Genomic DNA, 22,771 nt, shown 5'->3' on the forward strand with positions numbered 1-22,771 from the left:
TATTGGTCTACCAATTTAGCTTCTGCAACTTTGCATAATGCTTGCCATCTGGCGGAAGTAAGTATAACGAATCCGTCAGGGATGCCAACCGACCATGGCTCACGTAAGGTCGTGGGGGCTGAAGTCCAGCTGAGTCTGTTCGGGAGGCCGGCCTACCTGTCCCGGGTGATTCTTATGATTATGGAGAATTTGCTGGAATGAGGATTGGCAGAGGAAACAGAAGTACTCGGAGAAAACCTGCCCCAGCGCCATTTTGTCCATCACAAATCACACTTGACCAAACCCTGGCCGCCGCGGTGGGAAACCAGCGACTAACCGCTTGAGCAATGGCGCGACCTTGGCCCATGGTACGTATATCAAACTTACTGCCTGCTTCATTCCGACTTCTTGCTTAGCTTACCCTTCGACCCTAAAGATGTAGGCGATATGTGCCTCCGAAACGTCAGTCGACTTAAATACCAAATGACAGAACTCTATATCTGTTACGTTATTCAGGCAGATAAATGTGAATAAATGTACTTTTATTGGAGTATCTTTTAGCGATCTTAATAATAGACCTAACGAAAATTCACAAACCAAACAACTCTTAGGGTGAGGGCACACCAAGGAAACTGGCAACCGCAACCGTGTTGCATTTTACTCAATTTGCGCGGTTCCATTCAGTAACACGTGTTCAACTCAGGCTGATAATAATTCTCGGAAATGGTTGCGTTACGGTTGCCAGTTTCCTTGGTGTGCCCTCGCCCTGACGGTGCTTATGTAGATAATGAAAGTACCATCTACGCCTAAGAAAATGCGTTTAATCCATAGTTTACGTTGGACAACGACCACGTTTAAATCTGTTGTAATATTTTTCCTCCAACTCCGCCTGCTTCCGAAGGAACCATTTAAAGAAGTTTCCCAGTAAAATTCTACTTCGCCTCTTGATTTTATCCTGCGTTTCCTTGATTGAACCTCAGTCATGTTCAATATTTAGAAAAAGTAAGAGGGAGACGACCCCCAGAGCATTATGCGCAGACAGACAAATATTTCGGATGGGTTTATCACCCGTATCCCCCACTTTTGATCTCCTTACCAGTACCCTAAGAAGATAATTTATTTTCACAGTACTTTCAACTTGAAGAAAGCAGTCTTCTGGGATTTGGCACCGTGTATATGTGGTGTTAACCGACGTTTCGGAGGTCTCTTCGCTTGCGGATTTCTTATATTTTTCTTCTACCCTGAAGATGGAGGCGATACGTTCCTCCGAAACGTCGGTTAACACCACATATACACGGTGCCAAATCTCAGAAGACTGTTTTCTTCATAGTCACCGCCGTGAAAGCCTCAAATCTTACATACTTTCAACTTGCTTCCTTCTCTACGAAAACGATACAACATAAGGCAGCAAATTGCCGAAAACAAGAGAACGGGCAATTGCTATTGACGTGGAATTCAGCATATAACTGGAATCAAATCTAGTATTTCTACAAATTATTCAGGCCTCATCTGTTTTAAGCAATTGAGATTACCAATACTGGGCTACCTCGGCAAGACATTGAGCAACAAATACAAAAATAGTTCGAATTTGCTGAATACGTAATCTACCATCCACACAACTCATCTTTATTGATGTGCAAACATCTGTGGCTGTGTGATGCATACAAATTTTACAAGGTGGTCACTAAAGCATACGCATATTATTATGTCAGATTATGTCTTAATCAGTAAGTTTTATAATCTAATTAAATTGTGGTACACTTAACACTGTGCAGACATATGATGTAAAGTGGGTTGCCTATCCATTATGAAGAGATACAATTATTCTGATTACTGAAGCCGAAAGTTGAGGTGAAGTGAATAACGCTCCTGCTCTGTTTTCGAAAGAGTCTAGTTTCAAATTTTGGCCCAGTTGTCTGCTTTTCGTGATTTTCCTCAGTCAAACCAGGCAAATAGTACCTCAAATTACGTCATTACAGTTTCATTCCACAAACTTTACAATTCATTTTTATTAATCGTCATACAATTCGGCGTTTGTAGAGTGAGTTACTAACAGTGTCATAATTAACCATAAATAAACATACAAAAATTCGTTGTTATCATGAAACATACCAGATGCAAATCAACATCAGGCATCACAGACTATACAGTAACAAACTTGCATCTGCAGAATGTTATCAAGTTTAAATTTAAGAAATCTAAATTAGATTAAATTCGTGATACATGTTTTATGCACGTATTATTTTGTTACGTCTCTAGTTCAGGGCGGAGATCTTACGAATAATAGCCTCAGTATCAGAAGATCACGTTAATATAAACAAGGGACTAAATTAGCACCAAAACTCTAGATCGTAACAGATTTAGTTAGTTTATGTATGTATATGTTTATTTAACGACGCCTTCAGTAATTCAGGCTATACAGCGTCGAGTAATTGGATGATAATGAATTGGCAAGAATGTCGAAGGAACAAGTCGTGGCCTATTTAAGGTACTACCCCAGTATCTGCAAAAACCCGGAAGCGTAACGTCTGTATGTGTATTTCGTGTAGTGCCTAGGGTTACTGGAGGGGGATGAGCCAGGTATCTGCTTCTCCCGGGCTTTTGAAAGTAAAATGAAATTTGGAAAGGAAGAAGATATACCAAATATTAACACCAAGAATTAAAAACATTTTAAAACAAGCTTTATCTTATCCTGAATACACCAGGGCATGCTTTCACTATGTACCGCAACATTCCAGGGGTCGCCGAATTCTCAAGGATTCTTTGAATATAACTGCATGTACGCGCAGTTTGGCAAGCCATTAAAATATCGCAGAAATGCCCTCGGAACATGTAGCTGCAGCCCGCAATGCAGCGAATTTTCTTATGACTATGGAGGAACATTCTGGGGGCACGCGGTAGCGTAGTTGGTTGAGGCACTATGCTACAGACTGGAACGTCGCGGGTTCAAGTCCCGATGAGGTCATTGGATTTTTTTTTAATTGACCTAATCCTTCCAGCCGCACTATGGCCCTGAGGTCGACTCAGACTATAACAGAAATGAGTACCAGGTATTAATTAAATAATTTTCCTTGGGAGTAAAGCGCGGCCGGCGCCTAAGGCTGATAACCTTACCGCCATCTGTGAGCCGATTAGATCAGTGTTTCCCAACCTGTGGTCCGTGGACCCCTGGGGGTCCGCGAGTAATTCAAAAGGGGTCCGCGGGATAGTTTATTTTCATTAAACTTTATCTTATCATGTTCCTCACACCTGGGATATTTGCAATGTATATCTCTGGCTCTTGAGGCCCATGGTTGAAGTAAAATTTAACGGGACTGTTGGTACCGTTACTTCTTCCCTTTGTAAAGCAGAGGTGAATAACCAACGATTTGTGTAGCTTTTTCGAAGGACATTTTCTTTTGGTCGGCCCATTGCATCTCAGACCCGTGTTTCAGGGTGGACTGCTGTCCGACCATTCTCCCCTCCTCCCCCACCAAATCCATCCCTCTTTGGTTGGGAATAAACCTGGGACCATTGACCACGTTTCTTATTCATTTCAGTGGCAGAGCGAACAACCCGTGTTTCTTTAGTTTTTGTGCAGTGAATTTTTATAATATTATACAAGTGTGTTTTTCTCGGTGTAATATTCAGTTTTTCTGCTTTTGTTCAAATAATTGAGTTCACAACGAAACTTCTGATTTTCAGTTTGTTCACGATCTTATTTAGATATGGATCGGTGGTTAAAGTGTGGATCATTGAAACGTAAGACAGACGATAATCCGAGTGGATCTAGTGTTGTCGAAAATAGTACCAGGGCAGATAAAGTTCCTTCCCTCAAAAAATCACGCAAATATTGTCCATCTTATTTGCAAATGGGATTTTCCGTTCTGAATAAAGACGGCGAAGACAGACCACAGTGTGTTCTTTGTTGCGAAGTGTTATCGAATGAATCTATGAAGCCGTCGAAGTTGAGACGCCACCTTGAAACGAAACATGGCGAATCAGTTAATAAGCCAATAGAATATTTTCAAAATAAGAAACTGCAACTTTGTGGTTCACAGAATTTAGTTAAGGACATTGTATGTGGAACGAAAAATGAAAAGGCTGTTCTTGCCTCTTACGAAGTCGCCCTTCTGATCGCTAGAAATGGACAACGCCATACAATCGGGGAAGATTTAATTTTGCCTGCTACAAAAACGATAACAAAGAACTTGTTTAGTGAAAAACATGCCAACGAGGTGTCTCTAATATCGTTATCTGACAATACTGTGAAAAGAAGAATCGACGAGATGGCTCAAAATGTGAAAGATATTTTGCTAGAACGGTTACGTCATAGTGAATATTTTGCGTTGCAGTTGGATGAAAGCCACGATATTTCAAATAATGCTAATTTGGTAGCTTTGGTGCGATATGAACACGAAAATAAAGTTTGTGAAGATTTTTTGTTCTGTGAATCGTTACCTCTTAATACAACTGCTGAAGCCCTTTTCAAAGTTGTCAATGACTTCATAACTACAAATACACTTCAATGGGAAAAATGTGTAGGTATCAGCACAGATGGTGCTCAGGCAATGTCGGGAATACATAATGGTTTGGTCGCACGTATCCAGAAAGTCGCACCTCTTGTTAAATGGACACATTGTTGCATACACCGCGAAGTATTAGCTGCACGCCGTATGCCCTCCAAAATGAAAATCGTTCTAGACGAGGCAGTAAAAATTGTCAATTTTATTAAAGCCCGTCCTCTTAACAGCCGATTATTTTCTGCGCTTTGTAATGAAATGGGAAGTGATCACGAACACTTATTATTGCACTCAGAAATCCGATGGCTGTCCCGGGGTAAGGTTTTGACGCGGTTGCTTGAGCTTCGAGACGAAGTAAGGTTGTTCCTCATAAACTCTAAATTTCAGTTAACACACTATTTAAATGATTTCGCATGGCTCTCCTCTCTTGCTTACTTGGCGGACATTTTTAACATCTTGAATACTCTTAACTCGAGCCTTCAAGGTACATCTGTCACCGTGTTTTCTGTGCAAGACAAGATAGAGGCAACAATCAAGAAGTTAAATTTGTGGTGCAGCCGTATCGAGAAAGGAAAATACGATTCCTTTCACATGCTGAGTGATTTCATTGATTCCAGTGAACAACCCCTTTCTAGTGATGTTGCTGAAAGTATGATTGAACATATGAGGTCATTGGCGTCTCAACTACGTCTGTATTTTCCGTTTGGTCTTGAAAATAACGACTGGATGAAAAATCCCTTTGTAGACTCTGAATTTGAACTTCCTTCTGCCGAGGAAGAGCAACTTATCGAGCTGTCCTGTGATTCGACGTTAAAATTGCTGTTTCCTTCGTTACCGTAACTGGAGTTTTGGTTCCAAGCTAGGTCTGTTTACCCTGAAATTTCCAAAAGGGCTGTAAGACATCTGTTGCCATTTCCCACTACATATCTGTGCGAGACAACATTTTATCATCTTGTACACAAGAAAAACAGTATTAACGTGGAGCCAGATCTACGTCTGAAATTATCCAGTTTTGATCCTGACATTCGAAAATTGACATCTGAAAAACAGCACCAGCCATCACATTAGGTGAGTGTTAAATTCATAATATTACGCCTAATTGATATGTTCGTAATCTTCCGAATATCTCCATTTATAACAGTATTTTATTGTCATAAATGACACATTTAGTGTTGTAAAATTTTAAGTTACTGCTTCATTTTTATGATATATACTCGTAAAATTTAAAAATTTCCATTTTGGGTTTTATGGGGGCAGCGGTGAATTAACATTCGGTACAGGGGGTCCGCGGCATCAAAAAGGTTGGGAAACACTGGTCTAGATAATGTGGGACCCTCAACGTCTCACATGGGCCTTCACGGCCTGTTACAGGGATAACTGTACGTTACTTACTTACTTACTATGGAGGAACATTTTATGTATAGCAAACTGTACCTACAGAAAGGTTTTACAGCTATTTAGGTTCCTGGACTGGACGTAAAATCTACGGAGACCACTAATAGTTCGTAAAACTGTACATTTGCTGACCGGCAGAGATGTGGGGGAGGGAGATTATGCAAATTTATGTATTATTTTAGAACATATCAATTTTGAGGACCTCTGCTCGAGGGCGAATAGTGAACAAAGAATCCAAAACCGCCTAAACCGAAGTCTGTAAGCACATATTCGGGCTACCCTCCTTTCTGAAAACTGGTTGCCCCCTTTGGAGAAGGTCCTGGCGGTGCCCACCTATATTTCCATAACGGGCCGTGGAAGCCTATAGGGTTGTGAGACACCGAGGCTCTCACATTTTCTAGACAATCGGCTCACAGATGGCGGTGAGGTTGTCAACCTTATCGCAGGCCGCCCTTTACCCCCAGGAAGATTCCTGGTACTTATTTCTGTTAGAGGCTGAGTAGACCCCAGGGCTATAGAGCCGCTGGAAGGATTATGTCAACTGGAAAATTTAATGACCTGAACGGGAATGGAACCCGTGACTTTCCGGTATGTAGCATAATGCCTCAAATTAAAATTAAGTACATCACAATTTGTTTAAGGTAACATAAGTTAGAATTAACAGATGAAAACTGTCATACAGAATAACTAAAGTGCATACGTTTTACGTAATAACTACATCGTGAAACCAATATTTGCGGGCCGGTAATAAGAAAACACCAAAACATGTAACCGCATGATGTGCTGACACCAGGTATATACTCGTATTATCCAGTTAACGTGATTATTTGCATGAAACAAATATGCATTTTTCTTTCGGGTTATAAACGCCACTGAAGAAGTGACCAATATATTGTAGAAATACAGAAATAAAGTAAAGTTAATCCACTGAATGGTTGGAACATTCTTATTCACGCCCGCGAAACGCTCAGTGGCACATTAACATAATAACGATAGGTAAAGGTAAAGCTGCCGGTCACGGTAGCTGAGCGGTCTAAGGCGTGCACTGTCTTCGCTCGCTCGGAAACCGAGATCGTGGGTTCGAATCCCACTCAGGGCATGGATGTTTGTGTGCGTTTTTCTGTGTTTGTCTACAGGTAGAGGCCTTGCGACGAGCTGATCACTCGCCCAAGGAGTCCTACCGTATGTGTAAGATCTAATAAACCGAAGTGAAACGGAGAGTTTCGTGGAGGTAGGCCTAATCCCAAATTGGGGCTGTAGCGCCACAGGAAAAAAAAAAGGTAAAGCTATCCCTGTAACAGGCGGTGTGGGTCCATAGGGTTGTGAGAGGTTGAGGTTCCCACATCTTCTAGAAAATCGGCTCACAGATGGTTGTAAGGTTGTCAATCTTACGCGCCGGCCGCCTTTTAGCCCCAGGAATATTCCTGGTGCTCACTTATGTTAGAGGCTGAGTCGACCCCAGGGTTAAGTGCGGCTGGAAGGATAGGGTAAATTAAAAAAAAAATCCACCTCATCGGAAATCTAACCTGCGACCTTCCGACTTGTAACATAGTGCCTCAACCAACTACGCTACCGCGTAGAACAAACTGCAATTCGGAATAACTACAACAATTAAAACAGAGTCAGTGATGTTGAATTTACAAAGAAATTTCAGTTTAATCCAATGCCTTTAGTTTCATTCGTCTTTTTTTGACCACTCTGTACGAGTATATTAGTTACTGCGGATGCAGGTAGATGTCGCAGAGAGTTGCTGCATCATCTGCGTGAGATGAGCCTAAGGAGATGGACTCAAGGTCCACAACAGTGGTCTTCAACGTTCGGGTATTGCTACATCTTCAGTGCAACGAGAGGGAAAGTGAATTCCACTGCACGCCGCTCAGCAATTCAGCAAGCCCATCTGCCAGGTAACAAGCAACCCATGTCTCATGCTACGTAATAAACTGTATTCGCTTAACTGTGACTTCTCCAGATAATTTTAACAGATGTCCTGCCCATAAAATTTGTTCATCACGCGAAGTGATACTTTTGTAAGGAAAGCCTGAAGGTAAGATATCATTTGGGGTAATTTTAGGCGTAGGAGGTGAGGATATTAAAACCTACAGACGTATTAAAGAGATAAGACATGAAGATATGAATTAATCTAGCTCAGTATGGGGTCCAGTGGCGGGAACTTGTGAACAGCTTAAGATGATTGACATGGTTTTATTACGTGCACATATTTTGTGGCTGAAGAACTGCATATGTGATTTATTTCTAGCAGAATGTCCTTACACCTACACTTACCATGAATGAAACCAAAATTTGCATCTAAAATGCATCTTCATTTTTGCTACTTAGAAGAATATTTAAGAATAATTATATAAGTTCCGCTCACTTAATAGAGTGAAATATTTTAAAGACATTTAAATTATATACAAGTGATGGTCTATATAAACTGTAGTTGCACCTGCCAACGAACTCTATATCGATCAACACATATTTGCTACTTTTTTTATATAATAATATTACAATTTTACACCACGAGTCTTACAAAATTGACACTTACTTATGGAGCTGAGCCCTTCTTGAGAAGCCAAACCTGCAGCTACTCAAGAATTTCCAAGCATTTTATGGATACATTCTTATAAATTATTTATTTCAATGATATCCAATATTTGCATTTTAATGTGAAGTTTTATGCGCTATATTTTCCGATTGATGACAGTTGTTACGGCCGAAACATGGATTTATTATTAATTGTAATTTGTGTAATTAATGTCTTATTGTTGACGCCTTTAATAATTATCGCAATAGTTGTAAAGTGTATTTAACTGCGAACACTTTATCTTTTGATAGAAAGTTTTTAAGTAAACGACGAATAAACTACACAACCGGAAGTTGTAACGTTCTGTTCAACAGAATTCCACGTCCATAACAAATCCGGAAATCCCCGACTAGAATCTTCTCCACAAGGAGCCAACTAATTTCATTTTAAAATATCATGGATTTTTCTCACGAGAGGTTCACAATAGAGAACCTTAATTGGCGTCAACAAAATTTTCTCACATAATTTAAAGCTTCTTATCACAGCTAACACTGCCACCAGCCACCGGCTCTGTTTCGTCACATGTACAAGGTGGAACGCAATACTCATTTGGACAGTATATTGTTTTTTACACAGTGAACTAAGCAACTATTTTTTTTTTGCTAGTGGGGTGGGACTAAGTCCCTTGTACTGCGGCCACTTCTGGCCTATTGTACCAGCCCCAGATGATAGGTGAGGGTGATTGTGGAGCAATTGGTGGAATGAAGATTGGCAGGGGAAACCGAAGTACTCGGAGAAAACCTGCCCCAGCGCCACTTTGTCCACCACAAATCCCACTTGACCAGACCCGAGATCGAACCCGGGCCGCCGCGGAGGGAAACCAGCGACTAACCGCTTGAGCTATGGCGCGGCCTCAACTAAGCAACTAACTAACTAACCAACAAACTAATTAAGTAACTAATATGGCGGGATACATATTAAAGGATAAACCTTAGAGACATACTGATTAGAATAAAAGTAAATATATTAAAGTCGATTGTAAAGGGTTCAGACGATGGGGTATAACATTTGGGATTATTTGATTTTTGGAATTTCCCGTCGTCCGGCATTCTAAATATTGGAGAACACGACGTTTCGGAAACAGATTCCGTTTCTGAAACGTTGTTTTCTTTGGTGTTCTTTAAAATGCCGGACGATGGACGAAGTCCAAAGACGCAGCAGTCCCGAGTAAAAAGTAAAGTAAAGTAAAGTAAAGTAAAGTAAAGTAAAGAAAAGCTATCCCTGTATCAGGCCGCGAAGGCTCATAGGGTTGTGAGACGTTGAGGGTCCCACATCATCTAGACAATTGGCTCAAAGATGGAGGTAAGGTTGTCAGCCTTACGCACCGGCCGCGCTTTACTACCCAGGAAAATTATTAAATTAATTTCTGGTACTCATTTCTGTTAGAGGCTGAGTAAACCCCAGGGCCTAGTGCGGCTGGAAGGATTAGGTCAACTGAAAAAAATCCAATGACCTCATCGGGACTTGAACCCGCGACCTTCCGGCTAGCAATCCCGAGTAAATATATTAAATTTAAACAATATAATTTGGAGCAATAGACTTAATTCGTTCATCTTTTTGGAAACTTAACGCATTCCAAAATAGTCACTTGACTATACACCTTGAGGAACAAGACCCATTGAACCCAGGAAGTTATGCTGGAAGTATTAACCTATTTTACAGAAGAACAGACCGGATCGAAAGGTCCAGACTTTGATGTTGGAGATGACAAACACCTCGTAGGTGAAGAGCTCTTCTTGAGAAGCTAGTAGTCGCTCAGAAATTTCATTCTATAGAACCGAAAGATTCATTACCGTATTTACAGGAACTTGCCATATGATCCTGTCCTGAGCCAGATAAATCCAGTAGACAATTTCTCACCGCGTTTTTTAAAGATGATTTTAATATCCTTCCATCTACGCCTGATTCTAACAAGTCATCTCCCCCCTTTTAGGCTTCTCGACAAAGATTGTTTGCCTATCTCTCATGTATTGTATACGTAGGACTATTGTATGCACGGTTCATCTCAAGTTTTCTTATTTCATCTCTTGGAAACGACGCCTTAGAAACGGATATATCATCTCGCTTCACGTTCTGTACCTAGACTACATGGGCCTGTACACGTTACTAATACAGAGAGAAACTTGAACAGCTTGGCGCTAATGTAAAGTCATAATAGAACCTTCCTAACAACTACCGATATCTGTGACCGCACGGTCGTACTCTTCATATCCTGACTGTACGGGTTCGAATCCTTTTCAGAACATGGATCTAATATATCCTGATTAATTTTTAGCCTGCTTTCCTCATTTTGAAAAAAAAAATTAAAGTATATTTATGCTGTCTTCATGTTCTCTGTGTGTTTGTATGTCTGTTAATCCCCCACCCCACCCCGCACCATTAACGTTTGAATGCCTGGACCGAACTTTATGAAACTTGGTATGTATATCAGGACACGTGAGGCCAGCGGCGTAATCATTCTATTACGCCGGCATTCTCCGACCGGCATTATTCCGGCGTCTTGTACGGGTACCTCTCGTAGTTCTGCCGCCTCAGGTTTCCTGTGCACTGAGCAGGCCACCGTCTCTTTTGGGGTAATCGGCATCAATTCATCTGTAGGTTCACTGACCGGTATCACTGCGACGTCGTCTACAGGGACCTCTTCTTGTTGTTCGCCCTCAGGTTTCTTGTCCACTGGGGCCGGCTTTTCTTCTAATAGAAGATTACGCCATCCATCATTCTGTGTCTGTATGTCTATCCCTCCTATTGTTGCTAGGCAGAGGTTTGGCAAATTGTCTCCCCTCTTTTGACTGCTAGGCAACGGATCGGTAAACGGTTCCCCGCAGCAACGAATCACGCAAAAATAGAAGAATTTTTGGGCGCACTTGTCTCTATGTCTGCCTGTGTATCCCCCTATCGTTGCTAGGTAACAGCTGATGAAGACTTTCCCACTGCAACGAAGAATTGTTAGAGGTGTCGTTTTCTATGCAGTCCGTGTTGTATCAAAGGAAAGTAGGCGACGAGTTCTTCCCAGAATTTCTTGTATAAATCTGAATAGGTAGAGACCACGTGATCATCTGTTCCTTCCGTCAGTCGCAGCTTCGCTTAGTAAGGATTTAGGAAATGTGTATGAGACTAGAACGAATCGGTTTGTAGCGCTAACAACAGCATGGGATAGCCGCAATATATTGGGTACTGTACCTACATAGAGAATCAACATTCAATAGCGATGTCCCTCAGCAACGTAATTGTTCTTAGAACTGTAACGCATTTTCTTTTTCATGTCTTCAATTGTTTACTTTTAAAATGTAACCAACTTTTAGATTGAAACAATGGAGTTTCAGGTATGAAACAGGTAATTCTAAAAGCGAATCTTTTGAGGCAACAAACGTTTAAGACACGCTATTTCTAATTACATGGGACTGTTTCATGCATGAACGAGACGTGACCTGAATCAACTTCACGTTTTAACGACCGTATAACTTACAGTAGGAATTATAAGGAACGGCCATGAGAAACAGACTCATGTTACGTAATAGTCTGTACGAGTTTTACGCTGTTTTCAGGTTACGTTTGTTCTCGATTTGTATCGTAACGTTTTTCTCTTGTGTCTTTGGAGGGCGTTGCTCTTGGCAGCGAGTAAATGCACACGATGTGGATGGCCTTTCACTTTTAGCATTGCCACCCTCCAGCACGCCGCGCTAGGCTCCAGACATGCTGTATTCTTCCACCCAGTCCGGCCTACATACACTGTATGGAATTTTCTGTGGCGCTATGACCATCTGAAGCACAGATGAGCAAACGACTGCAGCCTACAAAGACAGGATTTGAAAAGAGGCACTCGGGATTTAGTCTGTATCTCTCATTGGTCTTAATGTAATTTATGAAGACATTAACTTCATGGACCAGAGTTATTCAAAAGTCGATACTTACTCAGCTAGTCAAAAGTTTCTTCTTCTGCGGACCCCAAAAATTTATTGCCGTGTTTGCGAAAGCTTTTCGCTGGTGTGATCCTGAGCCAGGCCACATCTTCACGCCCTATTTATTCACGTTTCATCCTAACATTGTCCTTCCATGTACACATATGGAAGGGACGGGCTAGAGTTAACTCTCTAGACTTGTACTTTGGAGGTACTCGGTTCGAGTCTTGATCAAGACTGATCATGACTGAGGTTTTTTGAGGTTTTCCTCGGTTCTTGCAGCCAAATCCCTGGATAGTACTTCGATTAAACCATGATCGTTTCCTTCCAGATCCCTCCCACTTAATGAGCTTTGCTCCATACAGTCTGGTTACATATAACGTCGTTAAATTATCCCCAAAATTACTCCTCGCTCTCCCAAGTGGTGTGTCTGTTTCAAGATTTCCGATTTCAGTTTTGTATGCGTTGTATGTTCCCCATGCGTGATACATGTGTTGTCCACATGATCCTCTTTGATCACTGTAATTACCATTAAACATGTGCATACTTGAATATTGTATTGGGTCCGTTATAATTTACATTCTGTAGTACCGGAGGTACTATGCTACAAGCCGGAAGGTCACGGGTTCAAGTCCCGATGAGGTCATTGAATTTTTTCAATTGACCTAACCCTTCCAGCCGCACTATGTCCCTGGAGTCGACTCAGCCTCTAACAGAAATGAGTACCAGGAATTAATTAAATAACTTTCCTGTGGAGTAAAGCGCGGCCGGCGCGTAAGGCTGACTACCTCACCGCAGTCTGTGAAACGATTGTCTAGATTCTAGACAATCGTGACTCTAGACTCTAGAAAATGTGGAAACCTCGAAGTCCCACAACTCTTTGGGCCTCCACGGCCTGTTATGTAAATTTCTCCAGCCTTCTATTCCACAATTTCACTTTTTTTTCCCCTGTGGCGCTACAGCCCCAATTTGGGCCTAGGCCTACCTCCATGAAACTCTCCGTTTCACTTCGGTTTACTAGATCTTACACATACGGTAGGACTCCTTGGGCGAGTGATCAGCTCGTCGCAAGGCCTCTACCTGTAGACAAACACAGAAAAACGCACACAAACATGCATGCCCTGAGTGGGATTCGAACCCACGATCCCGGCTTTCGAGCGAGCGAAGACAGTGCATGCCTTAGACCGCTCGGCTACCGTGACCGGCACCATTTCACTTAGGATCAAATAATGTCCGCAGCACCCTGTTCCGAAACGTCCTAACTTCATCTCCTGTGATGAAAGACCAAGTTTCACAGTCATACAGAATAGTCCATTTGCGCTCCAAATTAATTATGCGTTTCAATTACCGCCAGAAAGACCTGACAGTTGATCGTCACCGAGTATTAGTAAGGAGGCAGTAATTACTTTCTTTTTAAATTTCTTGGGGTGGGGCGAGACTGAGTCCACTTGGTACATCGGCCACTATTTGGCCTTGTACCAGCGCCGGTTGATAGATAATGATGATGAAGGTGGAGTAGACGGTAAAATGCCAATTGGCAGGAGAAACCGAAGTATTCGTAGAAAGCCTTCTTTAGTGCCACTATTTCCACTGCAAAATCCACATGACTTTAACTCGGATCGAACCAGGGTCGCCGCAGTGGGAAGTCGGCGGCTAACCACCTGAGCTATGGAACGGCCTCAAGGAGGATGTAGAACAGAATAGACGAATGAAGTATTAAAATATCACCAACATTCGCAATGACCCACACATTTTTTTCTTTAGAAAGGCAACAAAATGCAAGGCGTGACGTCTGAACTGACACATTTCCATAAGTATTACATACCCTCTGTGGTCCAGTGGTCAGCGTTCCTGGATACATATTAAGAGGTCCAGGTTCGATTCCCGGCGCTACCAGATTCTTTCTGAAATGTAGTGGGTCAGGAACGTGGTCAACTCAGCCTCGTGATGATAATTGAGGAGCTATTTTAAGGAAATAGAGGCTCCGGTCTAGAAAACCGAAATTAACGACCGTGGGGATTCGTTGCGCTGACCACGCGACATTCTCTATCAGCAAAAGTTGGCACTAAACTTCGCCAACAAGCGGCGGTGACTCGGTCGGTATAGTTCGCTTGCGGACTAAATTCACTGAGTTTATTACATACTTCTATATGACAGTTATATCTTATCTGATTATAATGTACAGATAGTCTGAAAAGTCTCAAAACAAACAGAAAATTTGTATGTTGTTTTATATTTACCTCGTTTTACAGTACTTTATGTATTGTTATGTCCACAACTTAGTCCAAGGAACGCTGTGTTTGCAGATGAAGCAACTTGTCAATTTAAATAATTATTAGCGCATTTGCCCTGATGATTTTGCAGATATTCAGTTCGATATTTCAATGACTTAGGTCTATCCCACATTTTACCTATTTCAGATTTCCCTAATTTTTCCCCGTTAACTGTCAGTTATTTCCAGTACCCTTTGCTCCGTACTCCCTGTTTCAGTTGCTTCACAGGTCTCTTGTAACTACCATAATTTCAGTGTCTCCAACATTTACAGTTATGCATCGAGTGAGTGGCAGGATTTTGCCTTGTTTAGTCGATCTGCCATTCTTCCTACACGCGCATGCAGCATTTAAGTTCCATCATCTTCACGATGCTTCTCTTACTGGGATATTTTCTTCCAAGTTTGCACAGGATGTTCTCACTGGAGGGAAGACGCGAAAGAGGTAATGAACTCCTCTGACCGTGGAATGTTGTGGTTTCAAAGCCTCGATCCCGTGGCCCTGCGGTGTCATCTTCACGGAATAGCCGCCGTATTCCTGCTGATCCTGTTAGTGCAACAGGGCATTGCTCAACAGGCCGATGACAAGGTAACAGTCTGAGAAATGCATTACGCGAACAATTTACTGTGTAAAGTTAAAGTTGTCTCTGTGCTTAATTAAGTAAGCCCTACGCCATGATGACCTCTGGAGCTTTGGATGTACAGATGCACGTGTTCTTAACCTCAGCACTAGTTGGAGGTGAGTGGTCAGCTTAACGCCCCTGGCGCTTTACCCCTGGGAAAAAAAGCCCCCGTTACCCATTCGATAGGAGACTCAGTGGACCCCAGAGCCGATCTGGAAGACGTGGAGAGAAGAGGAATCTTGTACCTATCGGGACTCACACCCGGCCATCCAGCACGCAACTATTCGCTATCCCGACTCCTCAATGTCCAGTGCAGTTTCGTGTGACGGGATACATGTTCGAGGGAAGAAGTTCCCATACATCCCACACTTTTAAGCACGTAAACGAGAGAGGTATAAAATATAGTGGAAGGTGAAAAAGTTAAAGTTGTTCCTGTGCTTAATTAATTAGACACTACGCCATGAAGGCGTATGGGGGAATGGATGTACAGATCCACATTTTCTTGACTTCGGCACTAGCTGGAGGTGAGTGGTCAGTTTCACGCTCCGGTCACATTACCTCCAGGGAAAGAGCTCCCGGTACCCATTGCGTAGGAAGTTGGGTGAATTCCAGAGTCGGTCTGGACTACGTGGAGAAGAGACAATTCTTGACCGGTACTCGAACTCCGACCCCTCGGTCGTCCAGCCGTAGTTAGTCGTCATACCGACTGAGCTATCCCTGCTAACAAAATATAGTAGAAGAGACTGTGAAAATGAAAAGTTGTGGGAAAAGTGAGAGGTACTTTACTTTGGGGGGGAGAAAGAGCACCATTTTTTTTATGAAAAATGAAGACGTCAGGATAGTTAGAAGCAGTGGCTTGAGACAGGGGTCTCGAAATGTTGATTATCTAATTATCTGAAATAATGTTGAGCTGTATACTTTGAAAGTGAAGCACGAATATTTGAAGACGCAGTTCGTATCTCACAAGAAACGCGCTGTCTCCAGATGTGAAGACCAGTTAGTTAATGCAGTTAGAGAGAAAGAACAAATACCGTTTTGTTCTCACAGCCATTTGAAACACATAAATGCACTTTGTGATCAGATTTCAGAGTTTTTCATATTAAAGTCTCGTGGTATGCACAGCCACAGTGTTTAAAGGGTTAAAACTTCAGGTGGAGTTAACCAAGGCAGCCTATATACAAACTGTCGGATTTATAAGGAAATTGTTGTGATACATAGCTATTTACAAGAAATAACCTCGATAATACGTTACTTCTTTTGGTTTATTTTGGACTTCACCCATCGTCTGGTATGTGAAAGACAAAAAATCACGAAGTTTCGGAGACTGGATCTGTCTCCGTCTTCAGGTGGATAGGGAAGGATAAACCTACTCAGTTGGCCCCCTTAGAAAGAGCTAGTCTCAATCACTGGACTGGTTTTTTGTCTTTCACATACCAGACGATGGGTGAAGTCCAAAATAAACCAAAAGAAGTAGTGTATACACCATCGTCAGAATCCTTTCATGTCTATCGATAATACGTGTCAAGAAAATTTATGGCGTCTGTTATCCGTCATCCTCTTCGAACGTTCAGTGTATTTCCTTGTACAGTCAACAATTGTTATCATGCCAATTAAATACTCGCATGTAAAATTCGCTTAGTGGGGGGGGGGTGAAGTCCTCTGTCCACTCGGCACGGCGGCCACTGATTGGCCTATTGTAACCTGTCCAGAGTGATTATGATGATGGAGAATTTGGTGGAATGAAGATTGGCAGGGGAAACCGAAGTACTCGGAGAAAATCCGCCCCAGCGCCACTTTGTCCACCACAAATCCCAGCCCCAGATGATAGGTGAGGGTGATTGTGGTGCAATTGGTGGAATGAAGATTGGCAGGGGAAACCGAAGTACTCGGAGAAAACTTGCCCCAGCGCCATTTTGTTCACCACAAATCCCACTTGACCAGACCTGGGATCGAAACCGGGCCGCCGCGGTGGGTACGTGTATGTAAATAATAATGTCACGAAGCTGCTGATGCTGAAACATTCTGCATTTTGTCATTTCCTTCAGGGAGATGCACCTAACCATGGAGTTGAGACACCAGCCGGATATCGAACTAGTTTCTCCTGCGTGGGACGTTTAGCTGGGTACTATGCAGACATCAGCTCTGGCTGTCAGGTAAGGTTCTCTAGCGTTCAGGTAAAGGTACCCGAACTTTCAACATATGGCCCATACTTGTTACCATATTGGGTCCGAACTTCGCTCAAGACAAGGACAACTGTCGGAGATCCTTTTATGTGCGTGTTGTGCCCACATCGCCACGATAAATGAACGGAATCAATTGAGCGTGTCACATAACTATTTCAGGCCCAAGTCAATTTTGGTGATGATTTTCGGAATAATATAGGAATGGAATGAGCATACCAACATAAACTTATTTATATTCCCTCCTTTATCGTCTCCACATATCCTTTTTCTCATCCACTTTAATCTTCTTCTCTTCCCTGCACTTTTATCTTCCTCCTCACCTTCTTTTCGTAATCTTCTTTTTCTTTCATATTCCTATTCTGTAGTCTTCATTTTTCCCTTTTCTTACTCTACTCCTTTCCATACGTTTCCTTCCCCCTCTTCCTCTTTTTAAAATCTTTTTTATTTCTTTCCTCATCCCTTTCTATCGTCTTCATTTCGTTCCCTTTTATCCCCTTTATTCCTTTTCTTGTTTTCTTTCTCCTCATACCATATTTTCTCAATTATTTCTCGATTCTTCTCCCCTTCTTATGCTATTTTTTCTTCTTCTTTCTTCATAGTCTTCTCCTCTTTAGTGTACTACTTCATGTACTTTCTCCTACCTTCCCCCTCTACCCCGCCGTCCCCTGTATCATGCCCCACACAATTTTGCATACAGTGACGAGTGTGACAGCTGCCGGTTTGTCTTGACGTCACCCTGCTCTTGTTATTCTGGCCGGATGAGCAGCAAGTAGCTCCCTGCTGCAGCATGTCCAGGCGCACCGCAGTAACAATCCATGTTCTTCAGAGACCTCAGCCCACTGCCGTACTGCATGGGAAGAGCCCCATAATGAGAAGCTTCATAGATCTTGGTTAAATTCATGTCCGTGGCTTGTATTATCAACACTACGTTTTTAATTTGCCATCAACACTTCATTCATTCATCAGTAATCTGTCAGACGACAGGTCCACAGTCTCTTCCAAAACAGTTCCTCTACTTAATGCGATCTCAAGCTTTCTCCTTCAATTAAAATTATCCTCCTCTGTCTCCAAGGTCATCCAGCATCTTCTTACGTCTTCTTCCTGGTCTTCTGGGCACTTCTATCCGCCTCTCCAGTTTAATCTCGCATACATGGTATCTCTGTTTTTGGAAAGAGACTATCCAGGAAAAGTTATAATGTGGTGGTTTTTCCATTTGCTTTCCACATCGCAGTACAACAGCCGTTCAAACCACTCTGGTCACGCCTGTTGCTATACGAACTTGAACCATCTCGAGCATCATTTGCTCTGTGCTTCAAGTCGCTGCTGATGACGCTGCTTCTGGCATCAGTTTTTGGTTTTTGGTGTCTCTCTTCGTCTGATGCCTACCCTTTGATCTGTCCAGCAAGGGAGGCCCTGCCAGTAGCTACGCTACCGCTGGTATAGCTCTCAGGGTCCTTGGCATATTCAAACCCCCTCACCACGATAAGGTGGAGACATCAACGAGGGGACATCAGAACTTATCAGAATGCTTTCATAAATCCAGTAGCAGACGTGTTTCGGATTGTCAGCCATCTTTAGTACCTGTTCGGCTGACGAGCCGAAATATGTCGGCTAACGAATTTCTAAATAAGTTGTTAAAACAAGTTTTAGGCAGTCAATCGTAAGAAACGGTGTTCAAGAGCTTCATCATCAGAAAGCTTGAACAAATGAAGGAAGACAAGATGAGGCATATGTTTCATGAAGAAAAACGTACAATAATTTGATAGGCAAGCCTGAAGGGAGGAAACAGTTTGGGAGATCCAGACGTAGGTCGGGTCATAATATTAAAGTTTCTCTTGAAAGAAACAGGACTTAACGGATTAAAGTAACAGAGAACTTGACCCATTGGCAGGTTTTCATGAGCACGGGAGAATATATTAACTGCGAGTAAGTAAGTGACTATAAGCTACTTAAGCATGACTCTTCTTTATGAAATTAGATATTTCGGGTGTTATATTGAAGATCAAATCATAAAAATGAAAATAATTTCTATTATCTTGATAAAGGATGTTAAAATTGAATCAGAAACCTTTCAAATATGAGGAATTTTCACCGTTACATCTGCATTAATCCTAGATTGGCAAGCTATCCGATGTAATCTAGTTTAATATAAATATAATTTAGAAATTTATATGACCTTACATTTTTTCGGTCTTTCGGTGCCATCTTCGGAGGCATAACACTAAAAGGAATTCGATTTAAGGTTCCTAAGGTTCGTAGTATATAAGTTATACAGTCATAATGACAAAATACTCATACGTTAAAACTGTAGATGTTTAAATATTATTCTCTGAAAACTTTCTTGCGTTTTATGTATCTTCTGACACTGTTATTTTGTTGTTGTTGCTTGTTCTTAAATTGTCTTTAACTGTATTTTTTTTCCTGTGGCGCTACAGCCCCAATTTGGGCCTAGGCCTACCTCCATGACTCTCCGTTTCACTTCGGTTTACTAGATCTTACACATACGGTAGGACTCCTTGGGCGAGTGATCAGCTCGTCACAAGGCCTCTACCTGTAGACAAACACAGAAAAACGCACACAAACATCCATGTCCTGAGTGGGATTCGAACCCACGATCCCGGCTTCCGAGCGAGCGAAGACAGTGCATGCCTTAGACAGCTCGGCTACCGTGACCGGCAACTGTATTATTTATATTAAGTTATTTTTCATTGGATGGTTCCTACTTCCAAGAGCACACTGAAGTAATGTAATCATCTGTTGGCAGCTGTACCACATGTGTGACTTGGAAGGGCGACGCTACACAAACGCCTGTCCCAAAATGACCCTCTTCCAGCAGCGCATGATGATCTGTGACCACTGGTACATGGTGAACTGCAACACCTCTGAGCAAGATTATGGCGCTAACCAGTTGATCGGACAGCGCGACAAGCCTTTTGTCGGCCCGGATGAGCACCTACACCATCGCGAGCCCGGTACTGTGTTTCCTTACGGCCTACTACTTCAGAAATCAGCTGGTATACCATTCTGTAGCTTGGTAATTTATTTGTGTAGATCTACATTTTTAATCTCTGACTTTGGTCCAAAATTTCTCCTCAGCACCCTGTCCCCTGATATCCTCAATCTATGTTCATCCCTTACTAACAGACACCAAGTTTCACACCCACATAAGTCCACAAGTTATAATTGAAGAATTTCGACTTCTGGAATGTGGCGCCGTGTAGATCTTGTGTGAACAGAACGTATCCTCCGAAACGTCTGTTCACACAAGATCTACATGGCGCCACATCCCAGAAGACAACATACCGTATTTACGCATGTATAGGCCGCACATTTTTTGCCAAAAATTCAAGAAGAAAACTGGGGTTCGGCTTATATTCGAAATATTCGAAATCACACTTCATTTAAAAAAAATTATATTCATAATTAGTAATACAGGGTGTTCTACTCCTGAAATAATATTCCAAGAAAATTATTTTTTCTATAATTTCTGTCTGAAAATTGTGCTGCGGCCTATACACGCACGCGGCCTATACATGCGTAAATACGGTACTTCATATTCACCGCCGTGAAAATCTTACGCAAAATTATAGTTTTTAAATTTTTAGTAGTAAAATAATGTTTTCTTTCTTAATTTTTAGTTCATATCTTCACAATACTACAAAACTTGGGCTCTCTACAGCGATTGAATTGGTTCCCTGAAGTCATAAATCAGATGCAACAAAATTCGGCACCAATTAACAATACAGTTTCATACAACGGCCGTCTGATGGACCGAATTCAAGAGGATCAGTCATCGAAGATTACATCGACAGAACCTCATTCAACGGCCAATCGCATAGCACGAAACAGAGATATCAACACAACAGAATCACAAACAGCGAGTTCTCAAATATCAGATTCCGGAAACCTAACTGAAACAATGGACTCGAACTCTTCTGCACGGTCCCGAGCGCTTCCTCTCGCTTACACAAATAATCCTTTCTTCCAGAGTCTCTTATTGAGAACCACGCCGCCAACCCCACAGAATATGACATCTGTTTTAATGCATTTTGATACTTCGCGAAGTCCAAACAACGATACTGCTAAGTTGAAAGATGATCAAAACTTCACGATGTCACAGACGTCAGACGAATTAGAAGATCTCTCAAAACTTAAGTTCTCCTCCACAAGGATCTTGTCCCAGCAGTTATCAACTAAAGAAACAAATGAAGTCTCTGTCCGTTTTGGAAATTCCGAAGTAGAAGACATGCCAGCCAGTTTCACACAACATAAAGTTCCTGCTGTTTACACTAATAATTCCTTTCTTCAGTACCTAACAAAGACGTTTACGGTATCAAACTCAACAACAATGCCTCAGAATACAGAAGAAACAACCACACCTCGGGTAAATATCAGCGTAGATGAGAGTAAATATGATTTGAACAACACTGTACAAATTCATCTGTTGGACCCTCGCCGAATGTTCTTTATTCCAGAGTCGGACAAGAATAGAACAGAATCAAGTAACTACGATTTCCAAACAGGAAACGTGACATTGCTCTTCATCAGTGTACCACTTACTGCAGACAATGGCAATCAAAGCGTTATGCATTTCCGGAGCGATGCTTTAGTTACCGAGGGTCGAAATCCTAACTGTCTCAGATGTCATCCCAGTTTCCTTCTCCCGGGAACATGTCATCCCTGTGTGATTATTCGATGATATCACACTTGTAGTCGAAGGAACAGACTACAGTGAACATCTTTTGGTCTTAATGTTGTATTAAAATATATATTTAAATACAGAATAAAAATGCTGTAACTGAAACAAACAATTTATATCATGTTCTTGTGAATAAAAATAATTTTATAACAATAAAGATCAAATACAATTTGAGAACTGATGGTTTACTGAAATCTTGACCTAGATACAGCTTAAAATTTGAAATTACCCAATGGCGTTTATAATTTACTTACCAACTGAAATGTAGGCCCTGGGGTCGACTCAGCCTCTGCCAGAAGTGAGTACCAGGAATAGTCCTGGAGGGTAAAGGGCGGCCGGCGCATAACCCTGACGTCCTCACCGTCATCTGTGGGCCGATTGTCTAGAGAATGTGGGAGCCTCGACGTATCACAACCCTATGGGCCTCCACGGCCTGTTACAGGGTTAGCTTTACTTTACTTTTACCAAATGAAATGTACACGTATTATCTAAGCAGATCGCAGTCTTGTAGCTGCAAGGGACAGGAAGCGCGTCTCATTGACCGGCACCTTTCCGACCCAACAAACATTCAATAGCCCTATTTTTTTATTGTTAGTGGGTTGGGACTAAGTCCCTTGCACTGCGGCCACTTCTGGCCT

General features: G+C 42.0%; 1 protein-coding gene across 2 annotated transcripts; it reads left to right on the top strand.

Moving 5' to 3' along the window:
* The first annotated feature begins 312 nt into the window (after window positions 1-312).
* On the top strand, window positions 313-22,282 carry LOC111868435. Of its 2 annotated transcripts, XM_023859055.2 has the most exons (6): window positions 313-347; window positions 7,607-7,780; window positions 15,033-15,217; window positions 17,297-17,404; window positions 20,199-20,448; window positions 21,073-22,282. In XM_023859055.2, exons 2-6 carry the CDS (start codon window positions 7,645-7,647, stop codon window positions 22,131-22,133), a joined length of 1,740 nt encoding a protein of 579 aa, XP_023714823.1. In that variant the 5' UTR covers window positions 313-347; window positions 7,607-7,644; the 3' UTR covers window positions 22,134-22,282. The 2 variants fall into 2 exon arrangements, with proteins under 2 accessions (XP_023714823.1, XP_023714824.1); XM_023859056.2 differs by lacking the exon at window positions 313-347 and having other exon boundaries at window positions 7,409-7,780; window positions 20,199-20,406; window positions 21,073-22,279.
* The last annotated feature ends 489 nt before the right edge of the window (window positions 22,283-22,771 follow it).

Source organism: Cryptotermes secundus, unplaced genomic scaffold, assembly GCF_002891405.2.
Source record: "Cryptotermes secundus unplaced genomic scaffold, Csec_1.0 scaffold106, whole genome shotgun sequence".
Lineage (NCBI taxonomy): Eukaryota > Metazoa > Arthropoda > Insecta > Blattodea > Kalotermitidae > Cryptotermes > Cryptotermes secundus.

Coding starts and splice junctions, on each gene's coding strand:
- LOC111868435 (XM_023859055.2), top strand. CDS start 7,645: ATGAGCCTAAGGAGATGGACTCAAGGTCCACAACAGTGGTCTTCAACG. Junction 7,781..15,032: donor TCAGCAAGCCCATCTGCCAG/GTAACAAGCAAC, acceptor TTTTCTTCCAAG/TTTGCACAGGATGTTCTCAC. Junction 15,218..17,296: donor CTCAACAGGCCGATGACAAG/GTAACAGTCTGA, acceptor CATTTCCTTCAG/GGAGATGCACCTAACCATGG.